This window comes from Macrobrachium rosenbergii, chromosome 27 (genome assembly GCF_040412425.1).
Source record: "Macrobrachium rosenbergii isolate ZJJX-2024 chromosome 27, ASM4041242v1, whole genome shotgun sequence".
In the NCBI taxonomy this organism is placed as follows: Eukaryota; Metazoa; Arthropoda; class Malacostraca; order Decapoda; family Palaemonidae; genus Macrobrachium; species Macrobrachium rosenbergii.
Window position 1 is genome coordinate 31,400,240 of NC_089767.1, and position 27,903 is coordinate 31,428,142.

At 40.9% G+C, this 27,903-nt stretch overlaps 2 protein-coding genes across 2 annotated transcripts; both read right to left on the reverse strand.

Annotated features, from left to right (window-relative positions):
• Window positions 1-9,145: 9,145 nt before the first annotated feature.
• Window positions 9,146-18,717, reverse strand: LOC136853549 (DNA replication licensing factor MCM4-like). Its single transcript, XM_067129265.1, is given in 14 exon segments — window positions 9,146-9,830; window positions 10,125-10,335; window positions 11,379-11,915; window positions 12,417-12,665; window positions 13,223-13,417; window positions 14,069-14,297; window positions 14,820-15,062; window positions 15,320-15,455; window positions 15,567-15,665; window positions 15,875-16,132; window positions 16,285-16,430; window positions 17,203-17,229; window positions 17,232-17,360; window positions 18,703-18,717. Coding segments are annotated over 13 exon segments (2,538 nt in total). The 5' UTR covers window positions 17,341-17,360; window positions 18,703-18,717; the 3' UTR covers window positions 9,146-9,731.
• A 2,250-nt stretch (window positions 18,718-20,967) lies between these two features.
• LOC136853550 (la-related protein 6-like) lies at window positions 20,968-24,064 on the reverse strand. The gene has a single exon (XM_067129267.1). It carries the CDS (start codon window positions 23,676-23,678, stop codon window positions 22,143-22,145), a length of 1,536 nt encoding a protein of 511 aa, XP_066985368.1. The 5' UTR covers window positions 23,679-24,064; the 3' UTR covers window positions 20,968-22,142.
• Between the last annotated feature and the right edge of the window lie 3,839 nt (window positions 24,065-27,903).

The following is a 27,903-nucleotide window of genomic DNA, read 5'->3' on the forward strand; positions in this document are numbered from 1 at the left end:
CCTGTCAAAACAAACAAGCCTTATCTATAAGATAATTTTCTAGCAAACTTCAAATATTAGCCCTAAAATGTATAAGTGAACATGCAACGTCCAGCACTATATCCTCGATATAACAATCAAAATATAAAACAAAACAGCCTAGTATACGGAAAAACATACAAACCGATAAAAAGGATTTCGCAATTTTAGATAAGCTAAATAATTTCTTAACTGAAATCCTATTTTTTTTAATTCACATTCTTACAGTTATCGCCTGAGTCATTCGTCCACTGAAAAGATCTAACGGATTTTCATTTTAAAAAAATAAGCATTATGTATCATTTATATTCTTACAAACTATAATAGTGACCTATTTTAATTGTAGAGTACAATGCTTCAATAGCATTGAAAATAAATTTATCATTGATAATAATATGAACAAGTTTCCTTTTGCATGACGCTTAATGGGTTAAACTGGATTAAATGAATGAAAAATACGTGTATTGTGCACCGGAAATTACTGGTGTACATGAATGAAGTTTATTGCCATGAAGTAAATTAATATGAACACCTGGTGTTGTAGCTTCAAAACACCTGCACTTGTTGCTGCAGGTACTCAAGGTAATGCACTCAGGTAATGAAGTTTTTTGCCACACGACGTCTCTTCCCGAGGCCCCTGGATCAATAGTCGTTACCAATTAGTGTACCTACCTGTAGTTTACGGTTTGCAATATATACATATTCATGGAGTATATGCATCGTCCGAGTATAGTGTATTTGTTAAAATGGTTGAATAATTAAAAATATATACCATATTTACCTGTTATTACAAGCACTCTTGGCAGTTTTTCTAGTAGCCTACTGTTCATATACAGTCCTCCATTTGTTCCAGTCTTCCAGTGGCACGACTTGTACCTCTTATACCCAAGTTTGAGTCGCGATATCACCCACAAAGGGAAGTTGTAGGAAGATCAGCTGGGGTCACCTCGCACTCTCAGTTAAACCCATTCTTACCACCTTCATTGTTCTTACTAACTCAAAACGTTAAGAACAGAAAGCTAATCAAACAATTCGGTGTTTTCATTCACCTTGTGGGAAATCTGGTCTATTGTAATAAGACGATATTTGCTTACATTTTGTCTTTGAAATAAAAACAAAAGAACAAGTGGGAGCTTCAACTAAAACAACTACAATAATATTTCATGTCCCTCAACTTACTGAATATGTTGTGCATGAATGCGATCGAGACAGTCTTGTATATTATACATAATCACTATAAATAAGTGTAAGGTGTCAAAGAAACGAGCAGGTAAAGGTTACTGCTGATTTATTACAGATCCAGGCGGCTTATATTGCGGCCGACTGACGCCGGGCCGTGAGAGACAATGGAATTGACTGTGACCTGAGGTCGAAACAATAAACAATAATATGCAGTGAACGAGTACAAATTACAATACGAAATATACAGAGTTACAATATAGATACAGTCTTGATGCCTGTGAATGAAGAAACATGTGATACACAATGTGTGACATTCGTATAAATACCATAAAGTAAAAATGATTAAAATGCGTGACCTGGCACGTTTTAGGCGTGACTAATTGAGCTTGAAGAAAACGGGAAGTCACCAAAGAAAACAAGCTCAGCGGAGACTTAATTAATGGCGCCGCCGAAACACTATCCTGGCGCCGAATTGGTGACTTTACAAATACTCCCCCCCCAAGACGAGGGACGCGTCTGATTAATCCCTGTACCTGGTGGGACGCTGAAGGGTGCCGCGGCTCCTTGAGGATAACTGAGGGGCCTCCCGCCTGTGAGGCTGCTGTTTGGGCGGTCCCTTCCTGGGGGGGCCGCGCCTGCGGTGGTGAGGGCGTGCTGGAGTGCGTTTGGGCGGAAGGGGTGCTGCGTCGCTGCCGGGACTCTCCGACAGAAAGGCGGGCTTTAGCCGGTCTATGGAAACCCAGTCGTTCTTGCCTGGAAGTGCCAGCCGAACGCTTGCTGTTCGCTCCAGCACGCGGAAGGGTCCCCTGTAGGGCTTAGTTAGTGGTGGACGGACGGCGTCGACTCTGACGAAGACGTGGGTGGCGGATGACAGCTGTGGCGGCACGAAGGTGGTTGCTCTGTCGATGTATGAGCGCCTGCAAGGGGCGAACTTGCCGCCACGCCGCGGAGCCTCTGCAGAGATGGGGAGTGGCGATCACCCGTCACGAGCTCTCCCGGCACCACGAGGGTTTCCCCATAGGTTTGTTCAGCTGCGGATGGGGTGCCGTCGGCTCTGGGGCGGTCCTCAACCCGAGGAGGACCCACGGCAGCTGATGTTTCCAGTCCTCGGCGGTGCAGCGGGCCATGAGGGATGACTTTAAGGACCTGTGGAACCGTTCAACCAGGCCGTTGGCCGCTGGGTTGTACGCTGTGGTGGTGTGGTGCGTGGTTCCCAGCAGTTGAGCCAGGGCAGACCACAGCTCGGAGAGGAAAGCGGGCCCCTGTCGGTTGTGATGTGGTCCGGGACGCCGAAGCGGCTAACCCAACTGGAGAGCAGGGCCTCGGCGCACGCGCTGGCGGTGGCTTCTTGCATGGGCGTGGCTTCGGGCCACCTCGTCGAACGGTCTACCACCGTGAGGAGGTATCTGGATCCGCCTGATGGGGGAAGGGGCCCGACGACGTCGATGTGGATGTGGCCAAGCGGCGCCCTGGCTGTGGGAACTCGCCTACCCCGACTGCGTGTGACGACCCACTTTACTGGTCTGGCACTGCAGGCACTGTTTTGCCCAGGCTGTGGCGTCCTTTTGCACCCCGTGCCAGACGAACTTTTTTGAAAGCAGTTTGGCCGTGGTCCTGCCGGAGGGGTGTGAGAGGCCGTGGATGATGTCAAATACCTGGCGGCAGCGTGAGGCTGGAACCAAGGGCGGGCTGGCCTGTGCTGATGTCACAGAGCAGGCTGGGCCTCCGGGGCGAGGTCACGTCCCGCCACTTGAGGGATGTGATGGCGGTGCGGTATGCTGGGGTTTCTGGGTCAGCGGCCTGTTCTCTGGCAAGGTCCTGGTAATCTACACCAAGCTGCACTGCGTTCAACTCGACTCTGGAGAGGGCGTCTGCTACGGGATTTTTCTTGCCGGGGAGGTACCTGACGGAACAGGTAAATTCGGCTATGGCTGAGAGGTGGCGCTGCTGTCTGGAAGACCATGCGTCCCCTTGCTTCGTGAAAGCGTGAACCAGTGGCTGGTGGTCTGTGAAGATTGTGAAGGGCGTCCTCCAGGAGGAACTTGAAGTGCCGAACTGCGCGGTACATCGCGCAGAGTTCCCTGTCGAAGGTGCTGTATCGGGACTCTGCGGGATTGAACTTCTTGCTGAAGAAGGCGATGGGCTGGGGGGCGCCGTTGATGATTTGCTCCAGAACAGCACCGCAGGCAACGTTACTGGCGTCTGTCGTCAGCTGGAGGGAGCCTTGGGATCCTGGTGTGCCAAGGCGGTTGCCTTGGTGAGGGCGGCCTTCGTCAGGGAAAAGGCCTGCTGCTGGCTGGGTCCCCAAGACAGGGACTTCGGTTGACCTTTTAGGACTTCCGTCAGGGCTGTGGTGTGCGCGATCCCGGGATGAAGCGCCTGTAGAAGTTTACCATCCCAAGGAACTCCTGGACGGCCTTGATGGAGGTGGGTGTCGGGAACAGCTACGGCTGCCACTTTCGATGTAAGAGGGCGGACGCCTGTCGGAGATACCTCGTGACCCAGGAACTCTGCTTTCTGGACGCCGAAGGTACACTTGTCAAAACGGACGATGAGGCCGTTTTCTTGGAGGCGCTGGAGGACTGCTTTGATGTGCCTCTGGTGTTCGCTGTGAGACCTGGAAAATATGAGAATGTCGTCGACGTAGCAGACGCAGAATTTTAGGTCCCCCAGGATGCTGTCCATGAGCCGCTGGAAGGTGGCCCCGGCGTTCCTCAGCCCGAAGGTGGAGAAGGCGAACACATAGGACCCGAAGGGCGTGATGATGGCTGTCTTTGGTATGTCCTCTGGCGCAACAGGTACCTGAAAATAAGATTTAAGAAGGTCCAATTTAGTGAATATTTTGGCCCCGTGAAAGGAGGCCGTGAGGTCTTGCATATTGGGCAGAGGGTAGTGGTCGGGCTCCGTTGCAATGTTGAGCCGTCTGTAGTCGCCGCAGGGTCTCCAGGAGCCGTCCGGTTTCTGCACCATGTGGAGGGGGGAGGCCCATGGACTGGAGGCTTTCCTGCAGATGCCCATCCGTTCCATCTCCGCGAATGCTTTTTTCGCCTCCTGAAGGCGCTGAGGGGGAAGCCTGCGGAACTTCGCATGTGTCGGGGCCCTTTAGTCACTATATGGTGGTATATGCCGTGCTTGGCTGGGGCCCCGGGGACTTGGCGGCTCGGGCTTAAACACCTCAGGGAACTCCGACAGAAGGTGTGCGTACTGGTGGGGCGACGGCGCTGATGGTGGGTCTGGGTCCCGCCGTTAACGGGAGAGACCGGCAGGAGTCGGTATCGAGGGCGCTTGCGCCCCACGCCGACTAGCAGGCCGGTGCGCCAGAAAATCGGCCCCCAGGAGTGGGGTTCCTACGTCCGCGACGATGAAGTCCCAGGAGTAACTCTGGCCAAGGATGGAGATCGACAGGAGCCTGGTGCCGTAGGAGAGGATGGGGGTTCCGTTGGCGGCCGTCAGGAAGGCGGCCGGGTCTGGTGTCTGGTTGCGGTCCTCTCTGGATGCTGGGAAGACCGACTTAAAGGCTCCTGTGTCGACCAGCATCATCCTGCCGGAGACGGTGTCGCGGACGTAAAAACCTACTGTTTTTGAGGCCCTGGGTTCTTCGGCTGCCATGGCGGCCTGTCCTGCTGGCCGCCGCCACCCCCGTTTTGAGCGGTTGAACGAGCAGGGCGGCAGGCAGTTTCGGGCGTCCTTTCCGAACCACTTGTGATAGCGACAGAAGCCCGGGACCACCGTCTACTGTGGTTCGGTGGACGTCTGTTGGCGATGGCGTTGACGGGCTGCTCACGCCTCTTCAGGCTGGACGGAGCTGACCGGCTGTGTGGCCGGTTTTAGCCGCTGTGAAGCCTTGACGGAGTCTGTGAGGTGTTGTGCCGCCTCTGAGGTCCTCGACAGGCATGGTGTAGGGGTGAGCGATCTGGTTGCGTACTTCCGGGAGGAGTTGGCGAAGGAAAATTTCCGTCTGAAGCTTATCTCCTGCCGCTTGTTCGTGCCACCCAAGACTGGTGTTGACAGGAGATCTCACGACCATGCCCCAAGCGTCTCTTGGATTGAGGTCGTGGCGTGGATTATTGGCAAGGTCGATAGCACGGGCGGCCCGCTCGGCGATGGGCAGGGAGCAAGCTTCGAGGAGGAACTTTTGTGGTGCTGTATGTGAGGTGAGTGTTTGGTACCCGCGAGATGAGTTTGTTGTACACGTCCTCCGGAAGGGCGTTGAGCACTGTGTCGGCCTGTAGGATTTCGTCCGTGAGGTCCGCGATTCTGAAGTGGCTCTCCACCCTGCGCAGCCACCTCGATGGGTTCCCCTGCGTAAACGGCGGCAGCTTTAGGGTGAGGGCGGCCCGCGATTGTGTTGCCCGACCGTCGTGTGTTCGGGGCGCTGGTGTGGAGTTGCGGGAGGGCCTCGATGCGGGGGCGGGCGCGGCTGTGATGGGAGGTAGGTAAACCTCGGAGTCCGCGGGGTCCGCGTTTAACTGCATGAAGGAGGGGATATCCGCGTCCATGCTCGCTCCTTTGACCCCTTACTGGAGTGGGATACTCGCGTCAGTACGCACTTTCGTGCGCCGTGTGGTTCCGCTAGTGACGCTGGTGGGGTGCGCCGACGAGTCAGCACGCTCAAACGCTGGTTACAGCGCCGTGTTTAGCCGCTAAGAGCGTTTTTTGGAGAAATCCTGGAGCCAAGACTGAGTCGCCGTGTGAGTCCGCTAATGGCTCCGGATACTCGGGGTCACCACTGTAAGGTGTCAAAGAAACGAGCAGGTAAAGGTTACTGCTGATTTATTACAGATCCAGGCGGCTTATATTGCGGCCGACTGACGCCGGGCCGTGAGACAATGGAATTGACTGTGACCTGAGGTCGAAACAATAAACAATAATATGCAGTGAACGAGTACAAATTACAATACGAAATATACAGAGTTACAATATAGATACAGTCTTGATGCCTGTGAATGAAGAAACATGTGATACACAATGTGTGACATTCGTATAAATACCATAAAGTAAAAATGATTAAAATGCGTGACCTGGCACGTTTTAGGCGTGACTAATTGAGCTTGAAGAAAACGGGAAGTCACCAAAGAAAACAAGCTCAGCGGAGACTTAATTAATGGCGCCGCCGAAACACTATCCTGGCGCCGAATTGGTGACTTTACATAAGTATCCATCTAAATTCGACAGAACAATAAGTTACTGATGAAAAAACTTCACATCAGCTGGAGTCAAGAACTTACCAAAGAAATGTAAGTGTAAATTGGCCTTAAAATATTTTTAACAACCATTTTTTTTAAGGTAAAGTTATTTTGCAGGTCATTTTATTTTTTCTGCTTTGGATGAAACTTGATCTATTTTTTAAAATCACAGGTCAATTTAAAGGTACACATTTTTTTTGTTTGTGATGAACTGTGTAGAAAGGTATTTCAAGTGATGGTAATTATTTTACTCTCTCTCACTTTCAACATGTTGATCTACAGTACTTTTCAAAGTCAAAAGTCAGTTTTAAAGCAGAAATTTGGTATTTTCACTTTGTCTCTGAAACATAGCCGGAGGTCTTTGGTCTTCAAATTTGGGTATTTCAATCCTTCTAATTTATTATACTCATAGATCCTTTGCCCCTTGTCTACATAAACCATAATCAACCCATTTAACCTTTCAGCGTCATTTTGATAAACCAACTACCTATCCATATTTGACTTTCCTTTGCATCTGGGCACTGCTCTCTTAATCAACCTCAAATTGTAGTTTATCTAGCCATTTGTTCTTTGCACGAGACCTGAATGAAGATTAGTTTCTACATATTTCTATTTTACCCATTCTTTTACGTAACGCTAGCTCCTGTAGCACTGTTTACGTGTTCTAATGTTTGTTCATTCCTTTTTATTTCTGTTCACACAGCTGTCCCAAAATAATTTATTGCAATTATCAAATAGATATAACCTTAAGTAATTTACTATAGAAATTTTTAACATTGTGCTGTATCCTAACATGGATTGTATAAACACATATTCTCATATAAAAAGTGTTTACACTATCATTACACATTGCAGCCAATAATTACATATTTTCATGATACCACTTACGTGACCTTGTGTGTAGTAAAAGAGGAATTGTATACCTACACACACTTTTTCTCAAATTAATGTAGTCCATCATAGTCCTTGCTGTTTGTATTATTATCCTTTCCTTTTGTCCTCATTTTTGCTTTTCTCTCCTATACCTTATATTACTTACTTCATACTTACATAATTTACAAAAATAATTCATATTAGTTTACCCAAGACTTGTTTGTTATTAAAATCCAAATTCTGATGTCTAGGTTATTCTGTTCATCCGTTCTTCAAGTCTCCTTTTATTTCATTCTTCCTTTCCATATTTTTCATTTTTCAAAGTTGAATTACCATGTACTATAATAAAGAATGCACAAATAAAATATGAAGTAAATAATACCAGATTCCAGAAAAGGTGAAATATGAAATGAAATTATAAAACAGAAGAATACAGGATTGGAATATCATAATAGTATATTGACAATTAACTGAAAATTATTTTACATATACAGTAGTTTACAAGGGCAAGGGGAAAGATCAAAGTTGATAAAAACTCTATCATTTTGATTTATTTAATTTTATGAAATGGAATGGAATACAGAGTTTAGGCCAAAGGCCAAGCACTGGGACCTATGAGGTCATTCAGCGCTGGAAAGGAAATTGAGAGCTAGGTAGGCTTGAAAAGTGTAACAGGAGGAAAACCTCACTGTTTTGCACTTTGAAATAATTGTTAGGAGGGTGGATAGCAAGATGGAAGGTAATATGAATGGAGGTAGAGTAAAAGGAATGAAAGGGGTTGCAGCTATAGGTCGAAGGGACACTGCAAAGAATCTTTAGTAATGCCTACAGTGCACCCTTTGAGGTGCACTGATGGCACTAACCCCCTACAGGAGATTTGATTTTATGAAGCTTAGATCAAGCCAAACACTAGGGCACTTTTGGCCATTCAGCGCTCTAGACATAAAAAAGAGAATTGCAGCAGTTGGACATAAAGATATAGAAATCCATAAAATAAACATTTACAAGGGTGTGAAGGTTGAACTGGGTGGAAACCCCATCGTTGCACTAACTGAGAGTTAGAGAGGGTGTCCAACAAGACTGATGATTAGGCGGAGACCTAGACTTATGACCAGACAGTTGCTAACTTTCACTGCCCCAAATAATCACAGTTATTGTGCCATCTATAAATCAATAGCTGGTGGAAGTGAGATTAACAGTATTATTTTTATTAAAATAGGAACTTTCTTGGAGACGTGTCTTTACTTGTAATGTCAGTTTCTGCTGCAACTGTTTTATATAATCTTTCCTATTATAATTTCAACTGGGCTTTGCAGTATCCTTAAGAATAAAAAAAAAATGCTCTATAAAGAAACAGATCTTTTTGCTTTAGTTAATCTCACATTTCACTAAGTCTCCACATAGTGTGAGTTAAGTGTACCTTAGTTTTACCAGAACACTGAGCTGATTAACAGCTCTCCTAGGGCTGGCCTGAAGGATTTGACTTATTTTACGTGGCTAAAAACCAACTGGTTACTTAGCAACGGGACCTACAGCTTATTGTGGAATCCGAACCACATTATAGCGAGAAATGAATTTCTATCACCAGAAATAAATTCCTCTAATTCTTCATCAGCCGGCCAGAGACTCGAACTCAGGCCTAGCGAGTGTTAGCCCACAACTCTACCGACTCGCCCAACGAGGAACTCCACATAGTGTGATTACAGGTAGAAGGGCTAATGGAAAGGTGTGGGCTGCATTTATTTGAAGTCACAGCAGGTGGTTGTGCGGCTACCTCAAAAAGTATTTTCTGGTCTTTGCAAAGTTTCTCTACCCTATTACACATAAAAGAAAGGCAAATGTTAAGTTAAAAATTACCTTTTGGGGAGGGGATAAACAGGGGACCCTTAATTTTCCTCTTTATTGCTAATATAAAAATATTTTGTACAACAGAATGTTTGTTCATTATTGGTTAAAGTGATTTCATTATGGATAAAACTAAACTTTTCTTTACCTGCCCAAAAATTATTATACCATACCTAAGATTCAACAATGTTCAAGAAAGACTAACTTTACATAATCTTTCCTTTTTATGGTAAAACAATTATTGGAAAACACATAGCTTTACATAACTTTATCTCTGGGCTATACTGCACTATTCTATTGCTCTATTCTTAACAACTGTTGATTCCCTAAACTTCAATTTCATTCTATTTTACCAAATAATGTTTACCTTGTAAATATCATGAAATTAAACATCACACAATGACAAACTGACAAGTTAGTTAGTGACATTCCTCTAGAGATAACAATGTGAGCAACATTTATTACTTGAAGAATTCAGCAGCTCTTACCAGCTAATTATTTAAAATTAAACACAAGGGAATAATACAGCCTGGTAAAATAAAGAAAAATAGAACTCAAAATAATGTGTATCTTCTACATTCTACCTATTTCAAACAGAAAACAAAGAATAACAATCTTAGAAGTTCTCTAATGAATAACTCTAATAGTTGACTTGCCAGTCACAGATAAGAATTCGTCATCTTGCAAATCACGCAGAGCATCCTCAAACATCTCTCGGGTTATCATCTGTGGGAAAAATATTAATTAATTTGATTTCTGATACAGAGGACTTGACAAAAATAAGCCACATTGAAAGAGGTTTCCAAGGGTAACAAATATGGGGAATTAAAAATAAAATAAAATCAGATGTAGTGAAAAATAAAATCAGATGTAGTGAACTTGGAGTGGATAATGATATTTCATTCAACCACAAGAAAAATGAGGAAGGTGACAGCTATATGTTCAGGCTATGCCTTTGTAAAACTGAGGAATTATTTTAACAAATCTATATAAAAATAAAACCATACCATATCAACTTACCAAATCAGAGGATTCCTTCAGCTCTTGGAATACCTTCTGGAAATTGAGAGTAGCCACTTTGCCTTTAGCTTGAATAAGTTTTCTCAAGGCTTGTGCAACTTCAACACGACGTTTACGAGCAGCAGAACTAAGACCAGTCGTAAGGATACTAACATCGATCTTTCCTGAGAGGGGATCGGTTGCAGACTGCTTCAAGGCCTCTCGGTGAAGTCTATAGACAGAAACCGAATACATTGTTTTCTTAATAAGAGTTCCTAAATTACAAAATTCTTAATATGTGAGTTATAAATCCATCTTCAAAAGTGAGGGAAAAATGATAAAAACCTTAATATGAAACAAAGTAGTTATATGATACTAATTCTTAATACGTGAGTTATAAATCCATCTTCAAAAGTGAGGGAAAAATTATAAAAACCTTAATATGAAACAAAGTAGTTATATGATACTAATTCTTAATACGTGAGTTATAAATCCATCTTCAAAAGTGAGGGAAAAATTATAAAAACCTTAATATGAAACAAAGTAGTTACATGATACTACCACACAGTGGGAGCAAAGCACCACAAATGCATTGATGTCAAGACACTCCCTTGCTGTTGCCACTTTGCACATAAAACAATAATGCTGTTTTTATAACTGCAGTAACAAGTATGGCATTATCCAATATAAATAATACTAATAATAGACCCATGTGAAAAACAAAGTAGAGGAAACAAGATAATCTTAAAGCAAGTAAACTCACATGAAGACAAAGACCAGCTCAAGGCCTTATCTCCACAAAGGTTAACTTGCATAAAGGACAGAATGGCTGTTAACTCTATGGAACTGCATAGTTAAATGAGCACAGATGCAAGACGACAGAAGATGGGACTGCCATGCCATACAGATTGGGAGATTCCTCTTCTATCAAAAGCAGGTTGGTGTGAATGGGAAAGTGCTACATAGAATAAGGCATCTACTGATTAATGGGTTGTGAAGAACAAACTCTATTTACAAAAGTTAAGTGCTGAAAAAAGTGGCATATGACACTTCCAAAATAAAAGCAGGGGTATCTAGAACTAGAGGAAATGATTCCAGTAACAAGAAAGTCATGGTGCAGTGGACATACCTTACAGGAGTGTGAATGGCCAGTGGGAATGTTTTTTGTTCTGTAAGGATATGCTTGGTGTCACTGAGATTTCAGGTCCAAAGAATTCAGGCAATGTGATTAAAATTGGGCAAAATAAAAATAACAAATGCTAAATATCATCTTACCTCCATGCCTCTTCCACATCAGCAACTTCAACCATATGGCTCAGACGAATCTTGGCATGTGCTTCAGCAAGACGTATCAACGACTCTAGCTGACGTGGGTAAGCTGTAACCTGTCCTCTACCACTGCCAACCTTCCTCATGTCCACATAGGCAGAGATGAGGCGTTGTGAAGCATCATCTGATAATTTTGGCTGCACATACTCTCTGGCATATGCCACATAGTCCCTCAAAATACCCATGTCTAGCAACTCTTCTTCATCCATTGCTTCTGAACGATAATACAGGGAGACAAGATGACGAGCGAGACGCCTGTCATACAACTCATCTTGAGGATCTAATATCAAGAAAATCAAATCAAAACGAGATAGCAGTGTATGAGGCAGCTCAATGTTTTCAATAATAGTTTTATTCTTGTTCCACTGTGATTCAACAGGGTTAGCAGCAGCAAGAACTGATGTTCTGGCATTTAACTGACAGATAATGCCAGCCTTGGCAATACTTAAAGTTTGTTGTTCCATGACCTCATGTAGCACAGACCTAGAAATATGAGGAGATATATAAAAATGCTATTGCAATAGAAATCATATATGTATATAACTTACAGATCCTCTAAACTATAATAATTTTGTTTACCATTACTCATGTTCATGCCAACTGTGAACTTTACTGTTATTTTATGTTGTTCTATTGATTATCTGCTTAATATTTTCTTTTTAATTTTCTTCTTATTATTCTTCTCTCCCTTATTCCTGCCTGAACTTTTTTTTTTCACACAAACACATATATAATTAAAATATTAGGAAAGCTACAAGCTGGTAATGGAAGTAGGGATAGATATAAGATTTTTACATTAACCTATCAATTTCGATTAAAAGGACACAAGATCTTAGCTAAGGATTTCAAATCTACCCTTGGACTACATCTACCACTAAGCTGGTGTCTAGTTTAGAATTTTACAAATAACAGCTTATCAGTCAATATTGTACCCAAACAAATACACCAATATCTTAAATATCCAAGAAGTAGAATTTTCTTTACCTCGTAGAGTCGTTCATTTTATCAAATTCATCAATACAACAGATGCCATTATCAGCAAGAACAAGAGCACCCGTTTGCAGCACCAGCTGTCGAGTTTCGGGGTCCTTTGTGACATAAGCAGTTAAACCAACAGCAGATGAACCCTTTCCACTGGTATACTGAGACCTTGGGACTAAATTATAGACATACTGCAGAAGCTGAGATTTTGAAGTACCTGGGTCACCACATAACAATATGTTCACTTCAGATCTGAGAAAAAACAAAAACTCTTGACAAACAGATGCATAAAAAGTATCACAAACAAAGACTTGTGCCAAGAATTCTAAGATAATTTGTCGAGATGATTTGGTCTTTTAAAATAATGTTGAAATTTACTCTATGATCTGGCTATGAAGCATTCCAATGTAAGTCATTTAATTATTACATATATTTTCCACTATTACTACTGCATGACAGTTTGGCTTAACCACTGTCATTTCTATTCTTAAAGAGCTGCCTCGAAGTATTTACTCTAGAATGAATGGTGGAAGTGGAACAATTTAAAAGTTAAAATTAGGTAGAAAATAACGAAAGAGATGGGAGGAAAATTAAAAACAGCAGAAAGCAATGCAGTTGGGGGATGACGGGATGCTGCTAAGAACCTTAAGTGCTGCGAGCAGTGCCCCAGGCTAGGCAAATTGTATGCAGTACCTTTCTGTATATTTTTTTCAGCTATCCACCTTTTCCCCTGGGAGAGAATTATTCCAGAAGGTGCTACCCTTGCTCCTAAGCAAGGAATGTATGAGTGAATAAGGCTGTAGACAAACCTGAAGTGTCCTCGACCAGCATTGCTGAAATCTTTACGAGTACCACCAAAAAGCTGTAAGAGTATTCCCTTTTTGATATCTTCATTCTCATAAATTGAAGGAGCAATGGCCCTTGCTAGACGTTCATACACATCAGGTTTGCGTGATAGTTCCCTCAACAGTTCAATTCGCTCTGGGGTGAAACGAGGGGTCTCTCTGAAATATAGAAAAAATCACACATTTTTTTAGTTTCAAAATCCTGTACAGCATACTGTGTAGTGTGCATTCACATGAGTTTATGCTGAGGAGCTGAAAAAACATTTAAAAATTGCTTAGTATATTAAATATTAAATACATGCCTTTTTATATAAGAAAATGGATATTTTCTGACTCAAATGACAAGGTGACAACTTCAAAATCTCTCCATAAAAAGGCAGTTAAAATGAAAAAATCTGTACTTAAATTCTTATACTGTAGTTGCTTCATGTATATAACTTCATCCTAATAAAAAAAGCAAACAGCACTTTTTTTATCTGAAATTTCTTTTGGAACTAACTGTAGTAGCCTACAAATTCAAGACTAAATGATGTACAGAAGCTATATACTAGAATAAAACAATACCTTTAGTAAAGTAAAGGGTGTGTCTACACTAGTAAAATGTTACAAACACATGCTGGCAACTTATCATATTGTATATCACATAGGTTGAAAAAATGTCAACAACTGTATGTGGAAAATGACTCTTGGGCAAATGCTCAATAATCATATGACACTGACTTGTCTTCAATGTGATGTCTGTGCAATTAGTGTGGAGACACCCTAAGAGTAAATCATCAGCAAAAGAAAACAGAAATAATTTCAACACACCCTTCTTCTTTTCCGTGGAGCCGCTTTGTATCCACTTTCCTGAAGTGGATGACATCGATGTGTGTTTTGTAAACACTCTTAAGATTGCGCATCCTTGGGTTCACCCTAAGTGGAGTGGCTCTGTAAATACCAGTAACAGTAACCCTGTCTCCAGGCTGCACACCATCAACAAGATCATTGTGTGCATACACAAGAACAGTGTGAGGAGTCTGACCAGGAGGCATATCATCTGTTAACATAACAAAAGACATTTCAGCTCATCATATGCCTACTATAAAATCCCAATATATATATATATATATGCATTTATACTGTTATCACAAAACAAAACTATCAATCATAACCAAGGAGGACTTTTTAAGGTTTCTTCTGGTATTAGTTATATTTTTCAAATTATATATTAATGTGTTTTTTAAAGCAACAAACCCAACAACACCATGAGGTGAAATTTTACGTGAATGGCAATTTAACTAGAGTACACAAATTATTATCAGGCACAGATCCTTCAATATAAAAGCTTTTTTCTGTCACTTCACTGCACTGTATATTCTCAACAGGAACTAATTCTATTTCAACCCCAGATTACTTTCAATATTCGTAGAGCATTTTCAGCTTGCCTACACCACCCACAAAGACTTTATGGGCTACATTGCAATACAGTCAGTCTTTTACTAGAGACAAGATTCAATCTGGCCCTTAAAATAGAGCGAAAAACCAAAAATAAACTAAGGGCAGAAAAATATTCCATTACCTGGACTTTCCTGGAGTTTGATCATCTGTTTATCAGAGAACTGGGATCGATTGTGAATTAAAGTGAAAGTGTGCGTTGTGTTACAGTGGGTGCACAAAGTGGGTTCAGCAATTCGACCACGTTCAATTTCAACTGTTGTTGTGAAGGAACAGACGTGACACCGGAAGAAGGCTTCCCTCATTTCCGGAATAATGTTTGAAGTACGAATTACCATGCCAGCGATGGTGATAAGCTGGTCAATATCTAGAAAAAAAAAAGGGGGGGGTGCAATCAAAATAACATACAGACACACTGTGACAATTATAAACAAAACTAATGAATATAGTTATCATTTTAGCTTTACATAACTATCTTGTATTATAACACACACAAAAATGAACATGTAGATATTGGCAGCAATGTTCTTAATGCTACCAGTTTTAAGCTTTAGAGATCTTAAAAAAACACACATGTATTTGCTTTATATATAAAAAAAAAAAAAAAAAAAAATTGTAACTTACCTTCGGGATTAAGAGATCGCATATTCTTAGTTTTCTCAGCATTAAAAGGTCGCACCTGAATCTGATGTTCCAAAATAGTGTCGGGATAACGTTCAAAGAACATCTCATTGATTGCCATATCAAAAGTTGGAATAACCTGAAAGAGTACAGTTCACATTTCAATAGAAACTTAAAATATAAAAGAGGTGCACCTATAATATCCATTTTACAAAATAAGCTGGAAACTAGATAAATATGACATACTTACTTCCTGTGGGTAACAGACAAGCTGACGATAGAGATCTGAATCATACTGGTGGAGGTGAGCACAGTTGATGTTCATAAATGGTTCCTCCAGAGTATGAATCTGAAATCAAGAACAATGCTGTAACTACAAATGTATAACATACAAATCAAAACCACTATACCATAATGTATAAATTTTCTTTTAGCTACACCGAAACTCCAATCCAGCCTTGATGACCTAATGAAACGACCAACCCAATTATTTGAGCAAATATTTGGGTGACACTTCTCAAGTGATTTTCTATGTAAGGTATCACTGCAAATTATTACCTCCTCTAGTTTCTGTAGGTAAAGTGGTTCACTTCTATTCATGCCATCAACCCTTTCATCTTCTTCTGCATCAGGATCAATGAATCGCAGCACAAATGTCTTGAAACGATCTTTGCATTCAGATACAACAACATCCGTTCCCCAGATAACTAACTGGGGTCCTTGAGGTGCCTCAGTTTGAGCTGATCCTGTTGGGACACCAGGAGTAGCTGGGGCACCTTCCACATTAGCATCACTAGCTGGGTCAGAGAGATTGACCTGTGGAAGAAAGAGAATTTTCATCAATAAACAGTATAAATACTGAACTATAAGTCAAAGAATTTCTATCAAAATATGATAAAAACATCAAATACTAGATCTACTCAATCATCTAAAAACCTTTGACATACAGTATCCATGCAAAGACTTACTTGACGCATACGGCGATCTGAGCGAATATCAGACCTATGACGGATAGGAGTTCCCCGCACACCAGACCGTGGAGTGCGGAGAGATGAACCAACACTGCTTGGGGTTCCATAGTTCAGTGGAGAACTTAGATCAATATCATGTAATGCTGTGGAATGATTAGGAAAAATCTGAATATTTTACAACCAGAATTATATTTACATCAAAATTACAAAAAAATGAAGAATGTTCTAAGCCATAAAGATTAAGACAATTATTTTAATTACTGCTGACAATGTAAAAGAAAAAAGTTACTAATTTTATACATGAAGATACCCCTCTCAGATGCTTACTACAGCAACCCTAAACCAAATTATACAATTTCATTTACTGGAATATTAAAGCAAATTCAATACGGTGTATATTAATAACAATACCTACATGACTCGCTTGTTATAAATATTTTTGAAGCTGCCACCTTGCCCTTTAGTAAGCAAAGATCCAGAATAGTTGGCTATCATTTCAACCTGAACCTAAGCCCATAAGGTGTTCTGACCATAAAACTGAGGGCTACAACCGCACCCTTATCCCTGCTAGTGGAAGACTGGCATAGTTTATGCTCATGGTGTTTATAGTTTTTTTTTTTAATGTTCATTTCTTAGGGGTTGGAACAAAACATGGTACCCGTTTGCATGTAAATTGGTAATTACCAAACTAGAAGGGCATGGTAGTCTTCTTCAGTTTTACTGTTCTTGCTAGTTACTTCTTGTAACACACTGAACGTATATTTAAAAACTATTTACAGTCTTCAGCATTACTTTCCAACTTTTATTTTTCCTCTGATCCTTTTGCTCTATCTCTATCTAAATCTACACTTTCTCCAACTATCTTCAAGGATGGCCCTCTAATCCTATAATTTTGAAAATCCTAAGCAGCCTTACCAGGATTAAGTCGAGCAGGGGCTGGGAAGTGGCTGGAAGCTCAGACCCAGGTGATGATGGGGGAAGGGGCTGGAGTTCACTGGTATCGCTGCGTTTACTCGGGGTTGAGCGTGCACTACGGCGGCCAGGTGAAGACATGATGGAAGAAACTTAAAAATCTGAAAAAAATATTTGACATTTTACAAAAAGTTCATTAAATTCTATCGTATATTGAGGTCTAACATCCGTAAATTTACTTTCCAACACACTAGGCTGTAGACTATGTTACAGTTTACCATAAAGTCACTGACAGCATCAAGTATCTAAAAAGTTCACTTAATGTAAGAACATTTTAAATTTTTTATGCTAAAGCAGGTTTCACCTTCAGTTTAGTCTGTGAATACAGGCTAAACAAAGTGTGAGTATATTGTTTAATAATCTCCAGTAAGCCTAATAAAAACATATTTTCTTTCCAGAATGTATGTATACAAGTACTATTCTCATTAGGCTAGTAGTACCTAAAAAAAAAAAGTATTACCACATAGGCTATTCATTTGCATAAAGACCTAAATATAATTTTTTAAAAATAATTTACGGTAGGTTATAGCCTTGGGACAACATAGCACACTGTACATGTAATTCAATCTAAGAGCTTGAATACAGTGCAGTTATAGTTTCCGGTGTAGGCCTGAAATATAACACAGCCAACAAAGGCAGTACAGCCTATTCATTTGCCTAAAGAGTTAAACATAGCCTAAATTGTAAAAAGTAGCCTCAAAACAACATACTGTAATTCAATCTGAGCATGAGCTTGACTACAGTATGGTTACAGTTTCGTGTACAGGCCTAAAATATAAGGTTATTTTTCAGAAGACTCCAGCCACCTCCCACATTATAATTTATATTTTTCTTGGGTAAAACTCATCTAAAAGAAAAATTTCTTCTCAATACATGACCTTCGCAAATGCCTAATAACAGAGAAAAATAATTAATCAAATTACGACTTACAAGGTATGACAATACCATACACGCCTAGATAATACGGCAAAACTGTAACCAGTAAACACCCCTAGGGTACGTTAGGTTGGTATTTTTAGGTTCTTTTACTGCCCTATCATTTCCAAGCCATTTCAGCAAAATTGGCTAGCTGGAGTCTTCCGGAAAATTACCAAATACAATAAAGCCATCAAAGGCAGCATAGCCTACTTATACTTCATTGCGTCGTATACTTCACCCCATTGGAGGTTGGGCGGCTAAGCTGACCTTACCGTGGTTAAACCCGCGCAAAGGTATAGGCTGCCATACAGTTTATATGAGGTTACTGCCTATGGTAGGAATTACAATCTCTGTAATTATACAAAGCATTTAGCCTGACTATAAATTACAGTAACTATTTATTCAGCGTAAGGGTCCCACGATACGCTAACCTAAGACGGCCGGGGATGAGGCTGGGTGCTACCCAGCCTTAAATCACGCATAAATCTGTCACTATACACTCATATTCTTGCATTTGATAATTACCTGCGAATATTTACATCGACTCAAGGCATTACAAAGAAAATATAGCGATAGTTACCAAAACAAACAGTAAAATGACGAGAGCCGACTTCTTTAGCACCGATCACCGTGATGCTTTTCCCGCCTCACGACGGACGTTCCACCAACCAGCAAGCAAAACATTAGGAAATTGTAATAGCTCATCGAAATTAACAGATCTTAAACAAAAAATTAGTCGTTTTGACATAAAATAAAATTATAATACCGATGGATAATATTAGATATAATAATTAAAAACCAAAATCACTCAAAAAAGTCCAGTTTATTATATTACATAGCTGTATTACTAAGACCCTTTACTGAACCACTATCCAGGTGGTAGAAGGAAATGTAGCGAGCATTCATTGTGGGAAAACGCGCGAAAGTGGCCCTGTCCTGATTATAGAGTCTAGAGCAGTGGTTTTCAACCTTTTTCATACCGCGACTCCTTACGAGCAACTCAGTATGACCGGTGACCTCTTAAAATTTTTTATTCAATAATATGTAGGGTTACCACATTGTCATCAACCAAACACAGTACAGAAGAAATCTACAGTATATTCACTTCGACGGGTCCCAAACTTATCTACAGGTTTTTATTTATTCCTCCTTCCAAATCTGAGACATTTTTTCCTCTGACGGGTCACTAGTTTATCTGTAAACACGATTTTTTTGCTATACATTTCTGCTTCCAAATCTGTTGGGCCTCTATGCTCTGACGGGTCCAAAGCCTATCTGCAGACACGATTTTTCGCTGTTATTTGCCGTATAAATACGTTCCCGCCGAACATTTGAACATTGTTGGGCGACTGGCCGCTTGTCCTGAAAATTCTGGGACATTTTTCTGACTGACCGGGACGCCCAGGTCAAGGCCTCAAATCCGGGACGAGTTAAGGCCAAACCGGGACGTATGGTAACCCTTTTCATATGTAATATCCTAGTACAAAAATAGCACTGCACTGTAATAAATTTGCTACTTGCAAAAAAAAGATATTAAATATATTTCTGTTAAGTAAGTTAAATTATAGACTATTTTGGCCTGATGATCAGGTGTTGTTTCGTGTAACGGCGGTGAAGTTGAAAAAAGCTAAATCATACCCAGGTCCCCCAGAAAAAAATACAACTGTCTCTGATGTTTGTGCTAGTATATCCTAAACCATCTAATTACACAGCGGATGACACAAAAAAGTTTTTTTATTCTTTTTTTTTATGTTGAATGAACTAGTAGGTTAAAAAAGCTGTCAAAGATGTACCTGTATTCATAACTTGCTTCTCAAGGAAATAGTTAAAAACTGTCACAGAAATACTTCTTAAGAATGTAGTAAGAGAAATGACCAAACATTACTTTCATTCTCTATTGTGTCAGTCTGTTATTATCCATCTCTCCCTACTGCGATTTTGATTAAAGTGACGTTCTCGACTCAAAAAGCAATTTGCTAAAGCCCGGCCTTCCCAATATTCTTACGTAAGATGATGCCGCCATTATTTTGGGGCTCGGGCCTGCTCATTCCTTTGCTGCGAATTATTAATCACCTTCGAAAAAGGAGTCAAAATATATTTCCATATTGCAGGTTTGAGATTTAAAAACAGCTGTATCGAGGGTGGATAGAATAACAAAATAATGTTAATAAAAGCCATAGAAAGTAAATACCATATTACCAAACACCCAAGGTACTCGCTTTCCTTGTCTGTGTAAAGGCTCTTTATCTGGTCTCACTTGTTAAAGGTACCTTGCAGGATCCACACATTCATTTTTTGTTTTGAAGCTGTTTGGTCCATAATGTTATATCGGACTTCCTATGCTTGCTGTCTATACTGTGTCTAAAGAATAGCTTTCCAGTTTTAGAATAGCAATCACCTCAGCTTAGACATTTAAACTGGATGGTAAAAAATTTTCTTAATTCAGTCTTTCCCGCAGGACATTTCCTTGACATCCTAATCTGAATGAGAGTCACTTTAACTTTACATTTTCCTTATTGTTATGGGAGGCCAACAGCAAGTTTCAAGTGGCAAGGATAACAGACAGGCATTGGAGCTTCAACAACGTAAAATTGTGCGAAATGAAATGTAGAATGTTATATATTTTAAACTGACCATTTCGCTGCGATGAATTTGAAGATGCAAATAGTTTCGTTAAAATGGTAAAGAATTCTCATTAAGCCTGGAGTGACTAATTCATACTAACTATGGACTGATATTAAACCAACAACAGATAACAGTAATTTGAATACGGGATATAAAACGAAAACAGCGATTCTATGTCTTTATTAACAAAGTAAAGAGGTCATATGAGTTATATATATATCCATTACTATAACAGAGACACCCATTGGTATTTTCAGCAAATGTGCGTTCCCAACAATGGCTATGGGAAAGAGTTCACAAAAATGAAGAAGCAGATTCAAAATATAATGTCTATTTTAAAAATTTTCAGAAGAATTGAAGTTTAAATACATAATGCATGCATACGTAGTGGCATGTTCATGCAAACACACACACACGCACAAAAAATTTAATTTTTAAGCAAAAATAACAGGAACAAGATTAACGTAACATATCATCATTTTGGTATTTAGAAGACTTTAAGTGTACATGCATACAGGGTACATACATAGTAGCATGTTCATACAAGCACACACACGCACGCACAGAACTTAATTTTTTCAAGTGAAAATAACAGAAACAAGAATAACATAACACTTATCATCATCTTGAGTGAAAGTACTTTAAGGACACTTTACTGGCGAGACTTCCGGACCAGTTTTTAGAATTGAAAGATTATCAAATAAGACAAGTTTAGAGTGAAAGATAACTTGCAGCAGCGTCACCAACTCGATCCTCTCTCTCTCTCTTTCGCGTCTCTTTTTATAAATGAAACTGTCCTTTCATTCTGTGACTACCTGTACGCTGACATTTACAAACACTGCTCAGCGCGGTTTTCTATGCTTCTGTTTATTCTATGCCAAAAAGGTTAAATGGGCTGCTAATTATTCACTTGCTGGTCGTCATTAGGCCTAACATTGGTTTATTTATGCATATATATCAATACATAAAGTTTTAAAATACAATGAGTTAATGAGTAAATATCTTCTTTTGCAATGGACCTCTGGTGACAGATCTGAACTTACACACCTCACAGCATCCCTTCTCTATCTGAAATAACGGGGAGAGTAACCAACTGAGCTTCCCGAGTACAACTCGGATGCTCCTCTGTCAACCGGATATGAGTTTTCCAGAAACAAAGGAATTAAAAACTACTTTTTCAAGGTGATCTGAGATGATTTTTATGAGCTTAATATACAAGATGAGAACAAGGTTGATACAATACTTATAGATTCACATAAATGGAAAAGGGCTAATGTAAACTAGACAAGGTTCGTCAGCAGAAGTGGAGACCAGTCATGGACGACATCACATCAAAGACTTCAAGCTTTTGCTGCACCGAGAACAGACCGCTTGAGCGTGAAGCCTTTGGTGCCGTCCGGCCCTTTGGGAAAACGCATCACATTGTCAGGTAAGAACGATGGTGACTCCATACGTCGTCGAAGCCTTGGGGAGGAGGACGGTGTCGAAGAAGGTGATGTACCCTCATTGCGTTTGGCCAGGGCGCGTCTCCTGAGCCAAGGGCTCAGGGGCATCAGACTGCTGTCATAGTTTGAGTTCTGGGAGGAGCGGCCATTCAGACGAGGGGAGTCAGTTTTGGAATCCATGGTCGAACGTGGTAGTTTTCGTCGTGGGAGGGGCAGTGACCCAGGAGTATCGTAATGACGGTAGGAATGGAAACTCTCTGGGCTAAAGATCCTAGAATTGTAGTCATCAGGGGAGGAGGATGGCGAAGGATGTCCACATCTGGAATGATAAGGGGATGGTGGGGATGATTCAGGAGATGAGACTACTTTGATATTTCTCCTTTTGGTGATGGGTGAGGCACAAGGAGAAGATGCAACTGATGATGATGGAGTCTTTAACTTCCCCAGAATGGGGCGACCATGGTACACGGGTGAAGGAGGTTCTGATGGTTCAGAGTTGCTGTAGTAAGCACTCTCTGGCTCAGCTTTTCCTTTCACACAAAGTAGATTTTCTGGCTTCTTGCGTGGAACTTCCATAATCTTCATGTTGCACTCATTAGTATTGTTGTTGATGTACCTTAGGGACTGACGAGCACTGTGAACCTTTTCATATTCAATCAGTGCACAGATGGTCTGAGCAATCCCTGGATGCTCTTGCTCAGCCAGCCGCACTTCGTTAAGTGTTCGCCCACCAGGTTTGTGCACCTGTAGAGAGATCATGTCTCCAAACTTGCCGAAGAAATCTGCAAGCTGGTTCATATTACAGCAATCTGGACTAATGTGAGTAGCCAGCATTGTCCTGAATGGACGAGTGTCTTCTTCAAGCTCAGGAGGCAAGGGGTCTTTGCGGCGCACCTTCGTCTCATCACTGTTCATTTCCAAAGTGCTTGATGACCTCAGTGAATGGGCGACAGCTCTCCAATCCTTTGTCAACCTCTTCACTTTCTTGTAGCTTGTTACCAGCTTCAAAGACACATACCCTTCACGATGCTTGGTGACATGCTTTAGGAGAAACATATCCTTCACCAAATTTGCATCACTGAGATAGTACTCGACCAGCTCTAGGATACGTCGGCAGACATCTCTGCTGGGGATTATTAGAGGAGGAAGTACATCAGCTTTCTCGTCTAAAGCTGAGTCATCCTTGGTATCCTCACTAGAGTCAGTCTGATCTGACGAGGTCAAGAGGTCATCCTTATCTGCACTTAAGGCTTCCTGAGCCAACTCGGTTCTATCTATGTTTATGGTGGGCATTTGATCACCGCTGACATATTCCTCATCTGTTTCTCCACTCGCAGTTGAGCCAGGACTACTGAGAAACGCATGGCTCTCTTCCTTTGCACTTCGGTCTTCTGAGTCACCAATGACTATACGCGACAGCAAGCTTAACATAATTCAGCACTAGCTCAGAAGAGCTTTCCTTCTTCAGAGGTCACACAAAGGTACGAAACAACACTGGAATGAAAGAGATCCAGGTACAAGGTAGCTCTAAGAAATTCCACAGGGAGAAACAAACTGGCGTAGCTTTGAAGTATTCAGGAAAAGATGGCTTGTGATGGCAAAGACCTCACTAGCTATACGATGCAGTTCGTCAGGGAGCAGAGGAAGCCAGCTCAGCACAGCCTGGCTCAGACGGATGCGTGTAGTCAAGACTGGTGCTCGAGCAAGACTGGAACGACAGAAGGTTTACTTTGGAAGTTATATATAAGCTCACTTCCTGATGTACGGTTTCTCGTCGTAACTTGTAAGGCTTCTGCGACCTACAGCCCTTGGCAGTCAAAAGTATATCTCCCTGAAAACGAGATCGTTTGTCATGTATTTCGGTACTGTCCACGAAACCGGCAGTTCGTTTTATTTTTTTTAGAGGATTATTTTTCCTCACATACCCTCTCAGAATTTTCCTCTTTCTTTTTTGTTTCTAAGCTTTTATTGTTGATGGGACTGATTGATGTCAACACAAAAAGAAGCAGACAACAGATGGTCGAAAAATGTATTGAAAACGGGAAGGAGAAGACACGGAAACAAAAAGGCATTTAGGATTAGGACTGAACTTAAGAAGCATTAAATAAAACAGGAAATTGTAGAATTTAGACGATGAGGGTGCAAGGATTTAAGGACGTGATTAATACACGAAAGAGAAAGAGTTCGACCATGAAATGGTATTCATTTAAAGTGTCATTATCCGTAAGTTGAAACTTTTAACATTTCCCTAATGCAAGTTGATACATTGTCTTCCTTACATCCTTTCCTTTACGGGAGTAAAAAAAAATATCTGGGCCTTTAGGAAGACTGTGCAAAAATTATTATTATTATTAACTTCCTTTCAGATTATTTCCGAATTTCAACGGGTGGTTTTAAACAGGAATAAAGTCGGAAGCCATATCTAGGTCTCCAATTTCCCTTCATATTGCTTTCTACTTTATTCCCCAATCTACCCCGTAGGAGGGTAGTGCCGTTAGTGCACTTCTTGCGGTGCACTGTAGGCATTAATAGGTTCCTTGCAGCGACCCCTCGGCCCCTAGCTGCAACCCCTTCCGTTCCTTTTACTGTACCTCCTTTCATATTCTCTTTCTTCCATTTTACTTTCCACCTCTCCCAACAATTGATTCATAGTCACTGTCAATCTCCCTTTCAGCGCTGAATGACCTCACAGGTCCCAGTGCTTGGCCTTTGGCCTAAATTCTATATTCAATTCAATTCCAATCTACCTTCACGCAAGAAGAAGATCCCTACAACCGTAACGTCACCTTTCCTTGATATTTTCTTTCAATTTTGCAGCTGCTGTCGATAAGGGTGATTTGTTTTGTTTATTTCATTGTCGTTTTTCATTTAATTAAAAAAATTAACATATTTTGAGTCTACGGTCTTTTCATAAAAATGTTCCAAACTTGCTCTCTCTCTCTCTCTCTCTCTCTCTCTCTCTCTCTCTCTCTCTCTCTCTCTCTCTCTCTCTCTCTCTCTTCCACTTTCTTTGACCGACCCCACCACCACGCCCACTATCCAATGCTCATGTAATTTATGTTGCTAAGCAAGAATTGTTTTCAACCTTTACATTAACAAAACGAGATTTGTGGAAAACAGCCAAAAACATATTTATCTTCTGTCCCTAAAATTCCTGGAAACCTTTAAATAATTTAGTTGGGTGAATATTAAACTTATAAATAATGAAAATCAGATTGTCTTCATTCAATAAACAGGCAAATTTAATTATAAGAGTATTATGGTCATAAGTGTAAGAAAATAAAGATCATAGGGTTTTGAGAGATCTGGTCAAGTGGAGAGAATCCAAGATCATAGGCTAGGGAAAAGAAGACGATTTCCATACAGTTTGAGTAGATGATGAAGTGGAAGAGGTATAGGAACTAAAGGGATTTATAGCTTTACCTCGGTCTATAAACATTCTAGAAGTGTGATCTGATGACATCTGTCTGAGTGCATTTATCAAATAGTGATAAGCCCATTCTTCCCATTTAAACTTGTGAGAGAGAGAGAGAGAGAGAGAGAGAGAGAGAGAGAGAGAGAGAGAGAGAGAGGCAATTCAGCATTGAAAGAAGCCATAGCAAAATGAGTAGACCTGCTGGACTAGTTCCCAGTATTCAAGGGGTCGAGGAAAGAGGCATTATTAACAACGGAGAAAGAGCACAAACATGTGCATGACGTGTCTCATCTGGGGCGGCTGCGCAGAAACCCTCCCAAGCACACGTGCTTCCCGGACAATGGGGGTATTGTTTTCACTTCCCCGGTGAGCTAAAGTTGACTGTGGGCGTTGAGGGTAACGCCCATAACCAGCAGTAGCTTCTACTACGGCTACTATTATTACTACTATCACTAGAAATTTTTCAAGCAAGGTTACCGGTTCCTACCATGTTCCAACTTGTCAAGAAACACGGCAAATCGTATCACCACCTAAGTCTCCCATATCTGTTAGTACTAAACTTCCAGTTACTCGCTTCAGCATAACTTCGAAGGCTGTTGGTACTATACTTTCATTTGCTTGTTTCTTCTTTTATTATAACATCGGAAGCAGAGACGTCAACTTTAAACAAATGAGGGAAAAGTGCTCAAAATTTCTAAAAACAGAGGGCTAGGTCTAACGTTTCATCACTTTGGTAAATACTGCTCACAAATCTCACGCATCTCGACCTTCATGAGTGCTGGGGGAAGGAGACGCTCGATGACCGAGTCTAAGATGATTTCATTCCAGTGGGTCGGGAAAGGTTGTATTGTGAAGTTATTACATTTCCTTTTAACGTCATTTATTAAACGTTTTTCCTTCAATAATTTATTTATTAATTCTTATCCTAATGTAACTCATACATTTTAAAACGAAAGAGACAACTCTAAGGCCATAAATAACTACTTTGATCTACAGTAGGTCCAGTCACTAGTTTACCACTGACAATATTCTATTCCCCTGTTAATATGCTCCATCGATTTCATAGTATTGATAATTCTTTATATTGCACCGAGGCTCTCTGTCAGCTGCTCTTGACCCATTGCTGACTAATGTACCTTTTATTTTATAGGACATTTTTATTTCAAATCCTCAGATCTTGCTTATTTGTGTGACTTTCATATATTGTGATTAACTTTTCCTTATTTTTGCCAAACAGAATTTTAACCAATTACTTTTCTGTAGGTTGTAGAATTAATTTCATTTCAATTCCATCAGCTTTATTTATTCCAAAATGAGGAACCAAGTGGTTATTTTACTCTCTTGACCGACTGCTCGTCTTCAAAAACTTCTATTCATTCGTCCCAGTTGGCTGGACAGATTCAAGACTTCCCAACTAGAGTATCCAACTGCCATCGACATTTTGCCGTGCTTCCCGAGGGTCGTGTTAATTTTCGCAATAGGAGTTGAGAGCATGGATGAGTCAAATTCAGGTGTTTGCAAAACTCAGTAAGAGTATTGTTCCTTTGGGCAATGAGTAACAGAGTCATCTGGATTAAGCAAAGGAAGCCCTGTTGAATCCACACCAAAAAAGTACAGATTTGTGCGGATTTCGCCAAGACAGTGGACGGCCGCTGCACAAGTTATGGCAACGTCTCAGACCAATAAGAAATGGTTTGATTTCTTAGTGACTCTCCAAGAAGAGTTGTTTACTATCGCCTAAAATTGATAAGAACGTGAGGATAGAAATGTGTAAAGAATGTGCCAGACTATGCATAGGTATAGGATAGGGACCATAGGGTTCCAAAACTACTGTCCAGAAAAAGTCTTTCAAGGACCTTATATTCTCAAGAGGCTACTGTTGTGTTTTGCGGGTGCCTTGTCTAATCTACTGCCTGCTACCCGTTGTGTAAAGTAAACAAACCTCTCTGGCCATCTGAAGTAATCAGTGCTTGGTGGGAATCATTGTTTTCAAATCAGCTGTTGTTTTATGTTGTGTTAATTTTTCGTTGACACAAGGCAAAAGGTTACTAATCTCATCCCAGGCAGACTTGCTGATAACCGGAAGTACACACTAGGTCCCACTTTCTCTAACGGGATAGTGGTGTATGGTAAAATTTCACACACACACACACATATATATATAAATTTATATATATATATATATATATATATATATATATATATATATATATATATATATAGTATCAACTAACTCTTAAG

Excerpts from the sequence above, each read along its gene's own strand:
- LOC136853550 (XM_067129267.1), bottom strand. The coding sequence starts at position 23,678 with ATGTTAAGCTTGCTGTCGCGTATAGTCATTGGTGACTCAGAAGACCGA.